Source organism: Asparagus officinalis, chromosome 8 (assembly GCF_001876935.1).
Source record: "Asparagus officinalis chromosome 8, Aspof.V1, whole genome shotgun sequence".
In the NCBI taxonomy this organism is placed as follows: domain Eukaryota; kingdom Viridiplantae; phylum Streptophyta; class Magnoliopsida; order Asparagales; family Asparagaceae; genus Asparagus; species Asparagus officinalis.
Window position 1 is genome coordinate 21,575,854 of NC_033801.1, and position 19,782 is coordinate 21,595,635.

At 36.7% G+C, this 19,782-nt stretch overlaps 1 protein-coding gene across 1 annotated transcript; it reads left to right on the top strand.

The window, feature by feature from the left end:
* LOC109820991 (polyamine oxidase-like) lies at nt 5,734-14,526 on the top strand. Its single transcript, XM_020387187.1, is given in 10 exon segments — nt 5,734-5,884; nt 6,080-6,176; nt 7,945-8,160; nt 11,773-11,852; nt 11,855-11,928; nt 12,714-12,857; nt 12,948-13,097; nt 13,887-14,141; nt 14,220-14,301; nt 14,381-14,526. Coding segments are annotated over 10 exon segments (1,287 nt in total). The 5' UTR covers nt 5,734-5,778; the 3' UTR covers nt 14,464-14,526.

Here is a 19,782-nt window from a genome sequence, read left to right on the forward strand (position 1 = left end):
TATATTCCGTCTCCGTAGTAGAAAGCACCACTGTAGACTGAAGAGTGCATCTCCAACACACCGGTACACTAGCCAATGTAAAAACATAACCTATAGTGGACCGACGCTTGTCAAGATCTCCGGCATAGTCTGAATCCACATAGCCAATACAATCCTGTCCTGTCTCATCATTCTTCGCAAATATCAACCCAACATCCACGGTACCCTTAATATACCATAGAATCCACTTCACGGCCTCCCAATGCCCCTTCCCGGGGTTATGCATGTACCTAGATACCATGCTCACTGGATGTGACAAATCTGGCCTCGTACACATCATAGCATACATCAAGCTACCCACTGCACTGGCATACGAAACTTTGGACATGTAGTCCCTATCCTCTACTGAAACTGGTGACATTAAAGCTGAAAGCTTAAAGTGAGGAGCTAATGGAGTACTCATCACCTTGGTATTGCCCTCAAAACTGAATTTTTTCAGCATCTTCTGTAAGTAACTCCTCTGTGTAAGCTTCAATCTCCCCTTCACCCTGTCTCTCTCAATCTCCATACCCAGTATCTTCTTAGCCTCTCCCAGATCCTTCATCTCAAATTTAGATGACATCTCCTTTTTCAATTTCCCAATAGCTGAAGTGTTCCTCGAAGCTATGAGCATATCATCAACATACAATAACAAATAAATATGCTCACCATCCTGTAGCTTGTGCATATAAACACACGGGTGATAAGGGCTCCTCGTGTACCCTCGGCCAATCATAAAACCATCAAATCTCTTGTACCACTGTCGCGGTGATTGCTTCAGTCCATAAAGAGATTTCTTTAATTTGCACACCAAATTTTGCCTTCCTGCAGCTTTAAACCCTATAGGTTGTATCATGTAGATCACCTCGTCTAAGTCTCCATGTAAAAGGCCGTCTTCACGTCCATTTGGACCAAATCTAAGTCCAGTTGTGCCACCAATGCTAATAGCATCCGAATCGACGAATGCTTCACAACGGGTGAAAACACCTCGTTATAATCAACGCCCTCAAGCTGTGCATATCCCTTGGCAACTAATCTGGCCTTGAACCGAATGTCCCTAATAGAAGATTCCTCCTTCTTAGCATACACCCACTTGCAACCAATAGCTTTCTTACCCTTAGCTAGCTGTGCAAGTTCCCAAGTGTCGTTCTTATGAAGAGATTGCATCTCCTCCTCCATAGCATTCCTCCACCTAATGGAATCAGAGCTTGACTCTGCCTCCCTGAATGTGACAGGAATAAAATCATCAACGACCTCCACAGATAAAGCATATGCCACCATGACATCATCGTATCTAGCTGGCCGACGAATCTCTCTTCTCGGTCTATCTGCTGCAATGGACCCCTGAGCATGACCCTGCTCCTGAGCCTCACCATCAACTGTATCCTCCAAATGCCTGACTGTCATCTCATCTCCTTCCAGTGCCACCTCTGTAGGAGTCTCAATGGACACAGTGCTGACTGGAGTGGGTAGAGTCACATCATCCTCCACCTGCTATGATATCCCTCTTGTCTGATCTTCCTCCACCTGCTGAGGAACTCGAGGCTTCATCATGTACGCCTCATCAAATGTGATATCTCTGCTAATGACCATCTTCTTGTCTTGTGGATCCCATAATTTGAAGCCTTTGACACCTTCTCTAAATCCCACAAAGATAACCTTTCTCGCTCTCGAATTCAACTTCCCATCACTAACATGGAAATAAGCTGGACACCCAAATATCCGAAGAGTCTCATAATCACTAGCCACAGAACCAGACCAACGCTCCATAGGAGTCTTCCCCTCTATCATAGTCCACGACAACCTGTTAACGAGATGGCTCGCATAAACTAACGCCTCAGCCCAAAAGGATCTAGCCAATCCACTCTGCATCATCATACATCGCACCTCCTCCAGCAAGGTACGGTTCAGCCTCTCTGCCATCCCATTCTGTTGCGGTGTCTCTCTAACTGTGAAGTGTCTTCTAATGCCGTGATCCCGGCAAAACTGCAGAAATGGATCAATTTTATACTCTCCACCATTGTCTGAACGAAGAGTCTTCACCTTTCTACCTGTCTGCAGCTCCACTTTCTTCTTCCACTCCACAAATATCTCCAGGACCTCATGTTTATGCTTCATGGTATATACCCAATTCCTCCTGGAATAATCATCAATGAAAGTGACAAAATAATTTGCCCCACCAAGCGATGTGTGCTTAGAAGGGCCCCAAACATCTGTGTGAATGTAGTTTAATATACGTTGGGTGTTGTGAATTGCGGTGCCAAACTTTACTTTAGTCTTCTTCCTAAGAATGCAATGCTCACACAGCTCCATCTTGCAGGTCTTTACACCTTTCAATAGTTCCTGTTTTGCCAATGACTGTAGGGACTTATCACCTGTGTGTCCAAGCCTCATATGCCATAGTGTGGTAGTGTCCTCCTCTGTGGTGATAGAAGCAGTCATACCCCCTGTAACTGTCTTGCCCTTCAAGTAGTATAGGTTATTTTTCCTGACACCTCGCATCACCACCATGGACCCCTTCATGACCTTCAAAGTAGCATCCTCTAAGATCACTCTATAACCAGCTACCTCCAAAGTCCCAAGGGAAATGATGTTCTTCGTCAACTACGGTACGAACCTCACTTCTTTCAACTCCCTAGTCACCCTGTCATGCATTCTGATTCTGACTGAGCTAATCCCACTAATAGGACAAACATGATCGTTCCCCATGAGCACCACATCTCCTCTCTCCAACTCCTCAAAGTTGGTAAATCAATCTCTCTTAGGGCAAATGTAAAATGTAGCTCCCGAATCAAGCATCCACTCCGTAGAGTCGGTATAACAAATTGACGGTAGTGCGGGACAAGAATAACCAGAAGAATCCGAATCTGAAGTGTCGCCAACAAATTTAGCAACATTCACCTCTGATGCTTGTACAGCTTTCCCCCTTTACTTTCTGGCTCTATCCTTCAACTTTGGGCACTCATTCTTCCAATGTCCCTCTTCTTTGCAAAAGGCACATTGATTTCTACCAACACTTTTATGGCCACCCCTATTCTTTGATTTTGAGCGGTTGAACCTTTGACGGTTTGGACTACGGCCAAGAACTGCAAGTGCATCACCCGATGCCTTCTCGAATGGCTCACTATCACTCTTCCTCAGCTCATAATTTACCAATGTTGAGGTCACCTCCTTGTAGCTAACTGTAGTTCGCCTATTTATATCATAGTGAGAACAAAAGTACTAAACTCATCATCCGACAACGAACACAATAATAACATCGCCTTGTCTTCATCCTCCACCATGATATCTACATTAGCCATATCCGAAATTAGCTTTGTGAAGTTGTTAACATGCTCCCGAATGGAAACTCCCCTCTTCATCTTGAATTGGTAGAACCTTTTCTTCAAGTGAAGCCGATTCTTAATGCTCTTCGTCAAATATTTTTCATTGAGCGTTTCCCACAATCTCTTTGCCGACGTCTCGTTCATCGCATCATAAATGAGATCCGGCGTTAGGCATGACCGAATAACCCCACAAGCCCTACTAGGCATTTTCTTCCAAACCCTATCATCAATCTCCTCAGGTTTCTCTTGAAACTCAAGAGTCTCCTCCAAATTTTGTGCATCTAAGACGTCCATTACTTGACACCTTCATAAACCAAAGTTAATCTTGCCGTCGAACTTTGGAACATCAATTTTAGTGTTGTTGATGCTCAAATTTTGGATCGCCTTTGTCAAAGTCGACCCCAATGTACTAGTAGCACTTGAACTAGCCTTGCTTGTTTCAACCATATTGTAGATTTACTCTTCAATCCAACAGTGAATCCTTCGAACAAAACTCCCAAATCCAACCCGGAGCTCTGATACCACTTGTTGTGCGCCGCGGAAGCCCGAATAGACAATACAATAGCACACACAAGAACAATAGTAGACCACAATGCAACACAAGCAACTCAATCACAGCAAGAACACAAGATAAACATGGTTCGGCAATATGCCTACGTCCACGGGGCAAGGAGGGGGGAGTTTCACTAATAGAAATCAAGGGGAATACAAATTAGGGTTACAAATCTTACCCAAAACCCTATAACAAGACCACTTGATCTCTCCAATAGACTCCAACAAAAGAAGCCCTAGAAAACCCCTCTTAGCAGTTCAAAATCGCCCTTGCATAACCCTAAAATCGAGTTTGGGGTTTATATACAACTCACAAGAAAACCGGGTCTGGAAACTGACCCAGACCCAAAACCCGATAGGCGGTCGATCGCTGTGACAATGCCGGTCGACCGCAAATTGTCCAGAGACCTGGGAAAGTCCTGGGCTCGATCGCGGTTGACCGCACATTGTGCTGCGGTCGACCGCCAAAAGTCCAGAGCCGCACATTGTCCTGGGCTCTGGTGCGGTTGACCGCAGCACCATGTGCGGTCGACCGCCAAATCTCCAGAAGCCTTCCCAGATTCTCTTCTTCGAATTTTGCCAACTCTACAGTAGCTAGTCATATGCCAAAGTTACACTAACATCTGTACGCAATGACAAATTTGGGGATAAGTTAATTATCTTTTTCTCTAATAAAAAACTATTATATATGTGAAATTTATCCTTTATGTTTATAGTGTTAAAATATAAAATTATAACCCTCAATACGCAATGCAACTTCAGAGCCTTGATGTTGTTGAATGACGTTTAACAGTTTAACATGGTATGTATCAGAACAACCAAGCTTTAATTCGTACATATCATGAATTCATTATTATCTATTGTTATATTTAAAAGAAAATTGTCATTCCCACCCGAGTCCATGAAAAAAGTGTTCAACCTTAGGTGAAGTAGTTCTCAAACTTGGGAGAAGAAATTTCACAGCAAATCAACATTCAACAGTTCATAATTAATTTGAGAACAATATGATCATAACGGTGAGACTCCATAGAAATCACCTTAAACAAGTCTCCATGCTCCTGGAGCCATGCATGCACGTGAAACCTGTTGGCGCCAGTGGTTAAAACTAGAATAATATAGATATATAACAGCAAAAAACTGAACAAAAAACTGAAGTGCAGTAATTTAAAATTTTCAACTCAGCTGTGCGTTTGTAAAACGCTATGCTTAAAGCATCGTTTGTCCTACTCCGGTGCAAGGATCCCAAGGCCAAATTGCTTTCAGGAACAACAGTCCAGTACTCTGGTGTGCACCGATCCAGTACTGTCAAGATCTCCTCGATTTATCAGGCAAAAGATCTTCTCAATCTATCAGGCAAAAGATCTCATCGATCTATCAGGTAAAAGATCTCCTCGATCTATCAGGCAAAATTCCTATAAGCGCCAGCGATTTTACAATCTATATCTGTATATATTGATTGTTGTTTTTGGAATGAATTTTCCTTAAGGATTTGGGGTCTATTTATAGCGTTTTGAAAAATACTATGCACTAATAAAATATTATTATTTTACTATGCATGTAGGACCACGTCCTAATTTTTCAATGTTCAGCCGCCCACGTTTTCACGTTTTAAAAATTACTATACACCTTTAATCACATTTGCTAATTATGTTGTCTAAAGTTTTGGCTGTCAATATTTTCTTTTGGACTTTTGTCACAATTTTTCAAAATTGGCTACTCTTTTTGGACTTTTGTTTATAAACTAATTTATCCAACATAACCCAGCCAGCACGTGCTGAACCCACTCTCACTCCGCTCAAGAACTATACCACCCCGCAATATAAATACAGTACTAATTGCGTGATTTTAGAGATAGAGAGACGTTAGAGCTAGAGAGAAGGAGATGGGGGGCATTAGCGTAATTATAGGTCTCCTAATCACGGCACAGCTACTAGCCGCTACGGCCGCCAGATCTCCCAAGGTCATCATCGTTGGCGCAGGTTTTTCCGGTCAGTACGTATCCATCAAATTTCCATAATTAATACAAAGCTTATCAGAACATTTTGTATACATAAGAAGAGTTGTATGAATCTCTAAATTGTATTTCTATCGTGTTCTCAAGTGGAATAATCTGACAAAAACTTGCTTGCGTGAACTAAGCTTGACTTAGGTCTTGATCTTCACTTTGATTGATTAATTTGCAGGGATAAGTGCAGCTAAGACGTTATCGGATGCGGGTATAAAGGACATACTGATACTTGAGGCCACGGACCGCATCGGCGGCCGCATTCACAAGACGAAGTGGAGTTTTATCTCTAGTAATTACAATAACTCATATTTATGTACTAATAGAAAAATTATATGATAGTTATTCTTAATAGTATCTGAAAGTTCATGATAGTTATCTGAAAGTAACATACAGTTATGGGGAAAAAAGCATTGTTCATTGAAAACACACACACACACAGAAGAAGAAAAAAGAAAAAAAAGGGAAGTAACATACAGTTCATGTCGTCTATTGATGGACAGTTTTTTGATAGAATGAGGTAACTTATTTGCAGATTTGAAAGTTTAGGGCATTTTATGTAAAAGACCTAGGTTTCGTTTGGATACTATTGTATTTTCATTGTTTCAATGGTGTTTTTGGCAAAAATAAAACAAATTACGTTTGGAAAGCATGATGTTTTTTGAGCTAAATCATCCTTAAACCAAAAACACAATACTTATTTCAAAACACATTTTAGGTGTTTTTTGGCGCTTTAGTTTTGAGTTTAAGAAAATGTTAATATAATAACATAATATATTAAATATAATTAATACATAGTTATTATCGACACGTTTATTATGTTATACTATACTATCTTATAGTCAATCTAATATAATTGCAATATTTACTAAATAATATAAAATATATTATTAAGTAAAATATCTTACATAATAATATAATAATATATTAATAATATAATAATATATTAAATACTAATATTTGATATGCTGATAATGTATTATGTATTAATATAGTTAACATAATATAATAATAAAATATAAGTAAATTAATAAAAAATTAATAAAAGTCATTAATAATGATATAATAATATACCATACAATATTATAAACACTATAATATTATTATTTTTAATAAATAATATATAATAAATTAATAATTATAAAATGTTATATAATATCAATATATTTAATAATAAAAAATAAAATAATAATAATATAATAGTATATTATATAGTAAATGTAATATAATATATAAAATATTAATACATTATTTAATAAATAATATAATATGTTATAAAGAAATAATTATTAATACTAAAATTATTTATCGCTAATAAATGTTAATTAATATTAATACATTCATAATATACTGATATTTATTATACCATGTTAAAGTATTATTAATAAACTCTAACATATTAGAAACTATAATATATTATATAATATTAAAATATTTGTAATATATGAATTTATTAATAATATAGTAGTAATAACATAATATTAACATTATTAATAATATTATATCATATTAATAATAGTATAATATTATATTAAGAATAAAATAATATTATTTTAACAATATTTTATAATATATAACAATAAAAAATTGATATACCAAAATAATTAAATATATTATTATTTAAAAATAATTTAATAAGTATATTATAATATAATTTATTAAATTACAATAATATATTATATTATATTATATTTAATATTAAATATATTATAATAAATGTATAATAAATATTATAATATTTTATTTTTAAAATATTTATTATAATTAATATATAATATATTAATAATATGTTTAATACTAATGTTATAACGGGTCAAATTAGTATTAACTAAAGACACTCAACATGGTGTTTAGAAAATACTTTAGGGAGAAAACACAACACCATGATTTTTTCTTTTACAAAAACACAACAAAGAAAACACCATGGTATCCAAACGAAGCCTAATAATTCATGATAGTTTTGTGAAATCACTTCTAACTTAAAGTAGGGTACTCATTGTTGTTAACTTGTTGATAATTAATCACTAATTATTTGTTTTACAGTGGTGGACTCTACGAGAGGTCAACAGCTGATGAGTCGATGAAACTATCAGAGGATGTGAATGAAAAGGGGGAGAAGTTCTCTAATGCTTTGCCGGCGTCCGGCCGCCAAGATATCTCAATTCTTACGAATGAAAAGGGGGAGAAGTTCTCTAATGCTTTGCCGGCGTCCGGCCGCCAAGATATCTCAATTCTTACGTACCAACGCCTACAAAATCAGTAAGTTCATTGAACATATAATTAATTCTCATAACATAGTAGATCCTTAAAGAAGATATTATCTTCTTGTTTAGGATTGTTATTTGTTTCATAAGTTTTTTTTTCTTATTAGAGTTTTCCTCTTTTCTTTTATAGGTTTGTTTTTCTTATTAGAGTTTTTCGCGTTTCTCTTTCTTATTAGAGTTTTCCTCTTTTCTTTTATAGGTTTGTTTTTCTTATTAGAGTTTTTCGCGTTTCTCTTTCTAGTCAATCAATAATTTTATTTTCATTAAATGTAATGAGAAATTATAGCTCAAACCCAAACATTAGTGATTGTGATTATATAGTCCCTCAACTTCTTTTATGGTAGTGGAGAGGATCCAAATCCGTTTTGGGAGAATCACAGTAAATATTTTCAATATTGTTAAAAGTTATGTTAGGGATTTTAGTCTCCCCATCTTCTACGATATGCGCAACTTGAAAGCCAACCCACAATGAACAAAACATGTAACAACCACAATCAAGAAAAAGAACACTGAGATTTACGTGGTTCAGTCGACCAACTTCGACCTACGTCCACAGGCAACAATACTAGAAATTCACTATGTATCAGGAAGAACAACAAGAAGAATCACTCAACTCTCTTTTCTCAATCTCTCAACCTCACATACATAATAAACTCTCATATTATCTCCAAAGCCCTCTCCTTACAATCTTTTGAATGGACAAAGACTACGAAACCCTCTCTCAATGATGTAATCTTTTGCATGGACAAAGACTACGAAACCCTCGTTTCTCGCACAATATTCTTGAATTAGGCTACGCCCTCTGTTAACCATAAATTACAAGAATATTGGTTTTCTCTCCTCTGCTTGGTTTTTCCTCCAACAATAGAAGAATATATATAGGAAAACCAAAACTCTATCTCTAGCCTAATTTTCTAATTAGAATAGGATTCAAATTCCAAGTCATGATGAGACCTAGTCTCCTAATCATGATAGATCTCTAACCCTATCTAATTCTCATGAAGTTATACAAAGAATCAAAGACACAATCTCAACAATCTCCACCTTGAATTTAATTCTCAAATTCCCTTGAAGATATTTCATTGTCTTTAAACTTTGCCTCTCTCGCTAAAGTCTTCTATTTCTTTCCGCACTTCAAATCAAAGTCCAATTGGATGCCCTATGATCGATCCCCACTTACATCTGCCTCGTTGTGGCGCCTCCACCTCTCTTGTGCGCACTAAGAGATCTTTGCCACCTCTAACATTAGAAGCAAATCAAGCATGCTTCTCCTTCCAAACTAAACTTGATAGTAGCCTTCCCCAACTTTGTCCTCGTACTCTACATGCATCGCTCATCTCAAATCACATCGGTGCACCTCTCCTACTCCACACTACGAGCCAGATGCCTCCATCTCCTCCATCACTTGGCTTGGACCGAATATAAGCGCTCATCGTCTTCAAATCTAATTCCACAATTTTCATCTCTCTGTGTGTTACTCAGTTGTGCCCGCTTGCAAGCTCCACCTAATCTAGCATTGTCATCCTCAAGTCTACACACCAACCAACTATTGCTCCTGCGATGACTCTGAATAATTAAATGCTGACAACTCTACTACAAAAATCATGTCTGATTCTCTGCACCAATCTCATCCGTCGCATACTCATATGCCTTATCTGCCATCAAATCTGTCTCGTTAACACCATTAGAACTTTTCTATACTTTTTGACTAATTAATGTGAGCATAATCTAAAAAATCTAGACCATCCCATCGCATTCAGAGCACTCTAGAACCTAGGAATCAATTCCCGGATTGTTGAAATCCTCCTCCAAACCCTCGATCAGAAGATAAATTAATCTACACCGTCGGATTTAATTTAATAATTTTTTAACCAAACCCTCACCCAAACACTGTTCACTTGCTACAGTGTTCCCGCCACTACAGTACCTTCTTTTTTTTTCTTTTTCTTCATCTTGATTCTTATAACGCCGCTGATCTTCACTTTTGTACAACATCTATCTTGCGAACACGCTCCCGAATCCATCATTGTCGCTCTAATACCAATTGTGAATAAATTTTAGTCTCTCCACCTTCTTCGATATGCGCAACTTAAACAATTGACAAGATATAAAACAACCACAATCAAGAAGAAAGAATACCGAGATTTACGTGGTTCAGTCGACCAACTTCGACCTACGTCCACGGGCAACAATACGAGAAATCCACTATGTATTAGAGAGAACTACAATAGGAACCACTCAACTCTCTTTTCTCAATCTCTCAACCTCACATACATAATCATCTCTCATATTATCTCCAAAGCCCTCTCCTTATAATCTTTTGAACGGATAAAGACTGTGAAACCCTCTCCCAATGATGTAATCTTTTGCATGGATAAAGACTACAAAACTCTCGCCTCTCGCACAATATTTTTAAATTAGGATACGCCCTCTACTAACCCTAAATTAAAAGAATATTGGTTCTCTCTCATCTGCTTGGTTTTTCCTCCAATAATAGAAGAATATATATAGGGAAATCAAAACCATATCTCTAGCCTAATTAACTTTCTAATTCGAATATGATTCAAACTCCTAATCATGATGAGACCCAGTCTCCTAATCATGATAGATCTCTAACCCTATCTAATTCTCATGAAATTATACAAGACGCAATTTCAACAAGTTATATATAGTCCGTCAAACGCTTTTTTATCAAGATTTTTTAATTTATGATGCAGTGAAATAGATTTTAAGATGGTACCAAACTAATTCAGATTGAGATATCACTTTTAATGTTATTTAAAAGAGGAATTATATATGGTGTAGTAAAATGGGTTTTTAAGAATTTTATTACATGAATTTTTAATATTTTTAGGGAAGTCATACGTTTCAGCTTTTTGAATTTGGATCCTCTCCACTACAAAAAAGTACCGTTATTTTTAATTTCAACTGTTAAGTATTTAGTAGGCGGTTATAATACAATCTAAATTTAACACTCAACATACCCCCCTGTATTGCACTCATTCCTAATTAACATTTAAAGAAAAAACCACAACTACTGACTAGATAATTAATGGCTGTGATTATCTTCAATATTCCCTTTCGTTTAAATTAATTACAAGATGCAATAATATTATTCCATATATGCAATTTAAAAAAGAAATGTATATGCGAGATCTTGCTTACTGTTCTTGCAGCATGATTTTGACTATTTTATTAAAAGTTCAAGGGGATAAGATCCTTTGGTATTTATGGGAGTATCAAGTTTCAATGGTTGTAATTGTGAGTAATAGCTAATAACTTTGTTATCAAGTTATTAAAATAGTTTAATATTCTTGCACTCATAATGTTATAATATTATAATTTATCTGTTGTTATTTTTCGACTTTCATTAGAGTTGTATTATAAATTGTCAGATAATTATTAAAATATTATGATAAATGGAGTTGTGGATTTGAAAGTTTTTCATAACCTATTACTTGATCTATTCCAGCAAATACAACAACGAAAATTTGAATTTAGCAAAAAAGTAGAAGCCGAAAAACAATAGCTAGCAAAAATGCATTAAAATAAATCTCATCAATATTCTACATTTGATTCAACAAATTGTTTTTCTTTAATGATGCAGTGTTCCCTCAACACCATTGGACATGGCCATAGACTACTATGCCTATGATTATGAATTTGCTGAACCACCAAGATCGACAAGTATTATGTAGCCCGCCAATTCCTTAAGACCAACAAGAAGGGCGACATTGTCGATCCTCGGCTAAAGTTGAACAAGGTAAATCAAATTCTACAGCCTTTTGTTGAAGGAGCTATTGAAGGATCATACTTAATTAGGAAGATTTCTTAATTAATGAGAAAGTTATATACATGTGGTTTTTTATATATCTATTGCATTAATAGTACACCAGAGTGATATCAATGCAAGATCAATGCACACATCCTAAATCTACTAATTCAACAATTGGTATCTTTTGGTGTGCAATTAATGTGTACTGGATGTTTATTTTACTTTCAAGGGTCTATTTGTCAGTAGGTTTGCAGCTAAAAAACTAGAGAAATATTAAATTCAGAGCAGCAATACTTCATAGGATCTATCTGCATCTAACCCTAAATACCGAAAAGAAAAATGATAATTGTGCTGCAACTTTTCAACTAGTTTGGCACTACCACGAACAAAAAAGTGGGGCTCTTTCTTAAAAATTGTAAAAAAAATGGTGACTTATCATGACCCTACACTTCTGTTTGTGATACTGTCAAAGTAGGTAGTATCAAAGTTGTAGTACACTTATCATTACATCTATTGAAAATATCATCTAAGTTTCTAATTCAACAATTGGTATCTTTTGGTGTACTACAGTTAGTGCGTACTGGATGTTTATTTTATCTTCAAAGGTCTATTTGTCAGCAGGTTGGGTATTTCCAGCTAAAAAAACCAGAGAGGTAGTAAGTTTAGAACAACAATACTTCATAGGGTCTATCTGCAATTAACCCTTAATATTGAAAATATCATCTAAGTTTCTAATTGACAACAATAACTAATTGCTTTCTAAACTGAAATAGGTGGTGAGAAAGATCAGTCATTCTAAAAGTGGTGCAACTGTAACCACAGAGGATGGTTCAGTTTATGAAGCAGATTATGTGATGGTCTCTGTGAGCCTGGGTGTCCTTCAAACCAAGCTCATTGATTTTCAGCCCGACTTACCAGTAATTCTTTCGCAGATTTTACAAATATCATAAATTTTTTTATGGTTAATTTTACTAACATTGTATTAATTTTTTCCTTATTGTAAATAGCAATGGAAGATATTGGCAGTATATCAATTTGATATGGCAGTGTACACCAAGATATTCCTCAAGTTCCCTTACAGATTTTGGCCTGGAGGAAATGGAACTGAGTTTTTTCTTTATGCAAGTGAAAGGAGAGGATATTATCCAATTTGGCAGGTATTATTATTATTATTATTATATCTCATGCTAAGAGATTAGTTTTACTTAAACAGTATGGATTCTATAAGAACCACCTCTATAGGAATGAAGTGAATTACACCATTAATTTATTGAATAGTTATAGTTCCCAAACTAATTCTTTAACCACTCGTGAATTGTATAATCACTTCTTTCTATGGGGTGTTCTAATAGGACCCCTGCTATTATTAAAAAATGTACAAAATAGTAGTTCTTCTGCAACTTGTCAATTTTCCAAATTTAATTAAGTACAAAAGCATATATGGAAAATCTTGATAATTATATCTACAAATAAGGCCTATTTCTTTTGCCACCTTAATTTAGTACAGTGAAATATGTTGAACTGCAAAATTAATTAACAAAAACAAAAAGAAGCAAAAAACTTGTAAATTTATATGGAGCGACTCAAGTTCTATTTAACCGAACGAAGAATGCTTTCCTATGACAAAAGATACAATGTCGTAAAGGAAAGATTTCTTAATTTTACATCCCCAATGTGTCTTCCATATTGATACTTGATATATAGTATGCAAAAGAAAAGATTGTCTATTAATCCCTCATTACTTACCATAGGAGAAGTCATACATAGGTGTGACATGATTTGAATTTGTAATAGTTTGCATCCAGAACAAACTCGTCGGTGTACAAAGTAAATGATTTTTCAAAATACTGCAAGAATGCATACGGAATCTAAACAAATTAATTATGTCTGTCTTAACATAGACAAATCAATTTTCTTACTCGCTTACTCATTTCTATACCGTATAGCACTTCGAAAAGCAATACCCAGGAGCCAATGTGCTACTAGTTACAGTCACAGAGGAGGAGTCACGAAGAATCGAGCAACAATCAGATGCAGAGACAAAGGAAGAAGCCATGGAGGTCCTCAGATCCATGTTTGGCAGCAAGATACCTAATGCGATCGATATACTAGTCCCTCGTTGGTGGTCGGACAGGTTTTATAAGGGCACATTCTCGAATTGGCCCCTCGGAGTAAATAGATATGAATATGATCAGATAAGGGTAATGCATAAGTAATTTCTATATAATCCATCTCGAACAAGATATTTTTATGATTGTTTGTATTTGTTAATATTGCAGGCACCTGTCGGAAGAGTGTATTTTACCGGTGAACATACGAGTGAGCATTATAACGGTTATGTCCATGGTGCATACTTAGCAGGTTTGTGTTGTTTGACAGTGAGCAAAAATGTTTTTGTTATGTGTCAAACTTTCAAATTGTTTTTGTTTGATTTTTTTAGGGATTGATTCTGCAAATATGATGATTGATTGTATCAAGAAGAAGATGTGCAAGTTCATGATAAAGGCAAAGGATGAGAACTAGACAGTGAAATAGGCTTTGCAAAGCCTATTATTTACCATTCTCTGTTTTTCTTGTAACTTCACTTCTTTTCTCGCTACATGGATATTTGTAAGTGAGAGCAAGTTGTGTTGTTTCATGTAAAGCTATTTCATGATCGTGCTGAGGACGAATGCGTTTCCATGAAAATATTTATTATTGCTCTTTTGTGAAGGGATGGATGTCATACCCATCAATATTAAGTACGTAAAAAAGGTGCTCAACCAAAAAAAAAAAAAGACAAATAAGAGCGTAACATTGTAATGCCCTGTTGCTTTGCTTTCCAAGAATGAAACAACCCAATCACAAACAAAAGTACTTATCCCTACATAAACAATACATAAACAATACTACAATCTAAAAGCGGGATCCTCACCATCAGCTTTAATTCCTCTACATCTTTTGATTGTAGAGAAACTGTACTACTAGGGTCTACATACAAATAACATTTGTTAAACACTGGACATGTGTCAAAAGCGGGATCCTCACCATCAGCTTTAATTCCTCCCTTGAACATCCCCAGTCAGTTTCATCTGATACGCGGCGACCGTTGACCTAAATATTGAAGCAAGCCACCTGACATTATAGCTGGATGCTAGCTGTGCACATAAATTAAATCAGCAAGCCGCAAGAAGTCAGCTTATCTAGTCCTTTTCCAGCTGACTCATTTATTGAATGGTCTCGATCTCCCCACGTCGGTATGAGATCAAGCCATGCATTATCAGGATCAATTTTCACTAACACCAAAACCATCAAGCTTGCACCTGTTGAAGTAAAAACAGGAAGCCTATAAGATTTCTCTATAGTCGCCAGATGATTCTGTTGAAGAGTCTAAACAAGAATCTAAACTGATACCTTCTCACCTGGAACGCATTGATATATTTTGAGGAATGGTATTATGGCTGCTGTTCTGCCTCAGCCCTAGAGGAATATTACAACAATCTATGTACACAAACAAAAGAAGAGAGCGAAAACAAGCCAAGACATACAATAAGGCCAATATGCTTTTGATACCGATCCATCAGCACTGCTACTTCCTCCAGTATCGTTACATCTGGCAGTGGTGATACTGATCTTCAAACCACACGTTCTCTCTATGTCAAGGAGAATTCGGACTGGCAGTTGCAAAAATTTTGTGTCATGGATTATCTCACTCGTTGTGTTGGCTCTGGTCTCACTGTCGAGATTGACTTGCTTCCCTCTACTCAGGCCATAGGAGTCGTCTCATTGAGCGCTTCACAGAGTGCTCCGGTGCACAGGAGACATATCTTCTGCAACACGTTGCTATATAACGCAATGATAGTTCCTCTCCGCAATCTCATTTTGGTCAAATGCAAGCCTATTGGACAGAATTACGCTCCATACTTCATAGACGTGATTCCACATACGAAGGCTGACTAGCCTGGTATGAACGGTGTGAGGTGCATTAATTGTTTTAGTTCCTTCCTGAATATTCAACTATGTCTGACCAACTACTTCATCAGCTTCAATTTCTGACTTCAGCCTCGGTTATGGGAGTTCTCACTGCTTATGAAACACAGCAGCAAACCACACGACTCAATTTGACAATAGATGCTCTTGCTTCTTCACTCGAGATTGTTCTCTCTGTATCAATCACTACTCTTATTATCAATCGTACTTATCAACATGCTCGATCTAAGCTCTTTTGTACATATTGTAAGAAGCAGGGACACCGTATTGAGAAATGCTTCAGGCTTCATCCTGAGTTACGTTCCTCAAGTACCGATCAAGGTTGGCAACCCCCTCTGTCTCAACCCTCTCGTGCACTAGGATTGCTGGCCAATGGTATACCATCTACCACTTCTAACACTACTATTCAAGCTAGTGAAAATCTTCACCGTCAACTTGATGCTCTTCAGCATACCACTTCTACATTCTGTATGGCCTTGCTGACTCATCAATTGCACAAGTCTCTGGTATGAATAACCTCTGGATTATTGACTCTGATTGCTCCTTTCATATGACTCATAATGGCTCACTCTTATCCTCTATCTTCACTTCATCTTCTCATCCCACTATCTACACGACTGCTGGACAATCATTGCCTATCACTTAGTATGGTTATATCATCCTACAAAATGACCCATCTGGTCATCTAACACTTGGCCTATTTATGTGGCTCATCAGTTGTGCTTGAATTTAATTTCTATTAGTTCTTTATGTATAGCTGGCTTACTTATCTTATTTTCTTCTGACACTTATCTTGTGCAGGATCCACAGACGGGCAAGATTGTTGGGACTAGTCGTAGGAGGCACAAGCTGTAATTTTTGGAATATCTTAACATTTCAGAGTCCATACGTCCACATTCTCTTGTTGCTTCTGTTTGTCCATCAAAACCTTCTAACTTGCTTCCTGCTAATTTGTGGCATAGACGACTTGATCATGTGTCCAATAAAAGACTAGAGAGTCTTATCCAGTCCGGAGTACTAGATCTTATGACATCTAGTACTCGTATTGAGTCATGTACTGGTTGTAAATTAGCTAAATTTACTATTTTATCGTTTCTAACCAGTACATCTGCATCCACTTTCTTATTTGATTTAGACCATTCCGATATTTGGGGGCTAGCTCCTCTACCTTCTTCATCTGACTATTTATATTTTGTTAGTTTTATCAATAATTTCTCTCATTATACATGGGTCTATTTACTTAAAAATCGCTCTGAGGTACCTACTGTGTATCAAGCCTTCACTGCTATGATATTCACTCAATGGAAAGCTCGTATTAAAGTTTTTCGATCTGACCGTGTCAAAGAGTATTTATCCTCTATCATGCGCTCCGTCATGACCTCTCATGGGAATATCTTTCAACAGTCATGTCCCTATACTCATGAGTAGAATGGTATTGCTGAACGAAAACATCACCATATCCTCGATACCGCTCGATCCATGCTCATTTCTCTCTGTTCCTCATCGTTTCTGGGTGGAGGCTATTATCATCACTGTTCACGTCATTAATAACATTTCATCTAGCTCTCTTTCCGGTGCTACTCCTCATAGTCACGTATATGCTCATACTCCTTGCTATGAGCTGGCTCGCGTCATTAGTTCTCGATGTTTTGTTTTTCTGCCATCTCATGAACATAATAAATTGTCTCCCAGAGATGTTCCCTGTGTTTATTTAGGAATTCGTCCAGAACATCAAGGTTATCATTGTTAAGATCCTACATCTTAGGGGGTTTATATATCTAGACACGTTCAGTTCGAAGAGGACTCTCCATATTACTCTGGTTCTGATAACATTAATTTCCTCCACACTACTGATCGTTCTTCACCACCAGCTGGACCACCCACTTCCTTTGTGACGCCCTTGTTTTCATACATGAGTGCAGTCTAAGACGAATCCAGAGATGTCAAACCTGCCATGCACCCACACTGTGTAATAACAAGTTTTACCAATCACAACAATATCCTCTAGTGGAATCAAAATAAAGCACAGGTACAAAACATGCAAAAGAAAGGAAATAACTACAATAGACATGATATAGAAAGAAGTATCTCATATACAAAACATGCAAAAGAAAGGAAATAACTACAATAGACATGATATAGAAAGAAGTATCTCATAAATAAACCATGTCTCAATGAACAACCTGGAATAACTACAATAGACATGATATAGAAAGAAGTATCTCATAAATAAACCATGTCTCAATGAACAACCTGGAGTACATCTGATATCCAAAATGAATAAATATGTCTCGATAAGAAACAACTGAAAATCGTACTAAGGCACATTGCCTTTACGCTATAAAATAAATTCTAAGGTCTAAACGAAAATATAAAACTATGATGGAGCCTCTAATAAATCTCATGTGATGGCGATTATGCAAGAACTCTGTCATCCTATAACTCTTCGGTACTCCGAATTATCTGAATGAATAGTAGAAGAAAAAGAGCAACAATAAGAACGTCAGAGCGCTATAGCAAGATCACCTCAGGGTGTCTCGGCGCATGAGACACCTTGAGGTGTCTCGGCACCCGCTGAGACACCCTGAAGTATCTTGGCTCCGAGGTGTCTCGGGCGCAACCGGAGCGGGCGGATTTGTTTTCATTTTGGACCATGTTTGCTTGATATAAATAAGAACTTCGTTCCTAAGGTTTTTTGGTTGAGTAGAGGGGCAGTCATCAACGAGAAAGAGAGAGTTTTTTCAAATCTAAAAAGGTGAGATCTTGAGGAGAGAAAAGAGAGAGTGCTTGGAGAGATTGTACAAGAAAGAGGTCATCTTCTCTTGGGTAAAATCAAAGCCTCATCTTTGGGATGAGCTTGTTAGTTGTGCAAGTCGTCGGTGTTCTCCATCATAGTAGAATCTCCCTTCTCCCCCCTTTCCCGTAAACATAGGCAAGTTTGATGAACCACATAAATCTCGTGCCTTCTTTATTGTTCTCTGTGTATTGGCTATTGCTTGTGTTGGTTTCCTCGATATTCAGACATTGACTTGATATCAGGAAGAGTGTATATCTCACCTTGTTGAGATATTCACTTCTGTTCTTATTCATATCGAAACTTGAATATCGAGTTTGTCTTGAGTTTTGTGAAAATAAAAACTAGGGCTTTCTCTCGAGGTGATTTGTTTCTGCGGGTAGTGGGCGTGTCGGCCCCTAATAATAGGTATCAGAGCCCTTGTACAGATTAGGGGTGGTAAAGCTTCTTATTTGATGTAGTGTTTGGTTATTGTGTGATGCACACAATGTGTTTGTTGAAATTTCTAAGAGAAACAAATTTACTAAAACAAGCGAAGAATGGTGTCTACTAGTAAAACAGTTAAAGTTGGAAAGTATAAGATTGAAAAGTTTAATGGAAAGAATGATTTTTTTTATTAGAGGATGCAGATGAAAAATTTGTTGATTTCACAGAAATTGCTCAAGGCTTTGGTAGGAAGAGAAAAGAAGCACAAAGATATGTCTGATGAGGACTAGGAAGAGTTAGATCTCAAAACACGAGCGTCGGTTATCCTATGCCTTGAGAGGGACAGCGGGTGTGTGGTCAAAGTTAGAGAGTACCTTCATGATGAAGAGTCTAACAAATCGAATCTACTTGAAATCTAAATTGTATACTTGCAAAATGGAGGAAGGCTCATCAATTCGGGAATACGTCAACAAGTTTGATAGGATCATATCGGATTTGAAGGACATTGATGTGAAAGTAGAAGACGAGGATCAAGCACTTCTGCTACTTCTTTCTTTACCAGAGTCTTATGAGAACCTGGTACAAATATTAATGCTTGTAGGTGATAATTTGAAGATGAATGAGACTAGAACGTCGCTTCTATCTGATGATAT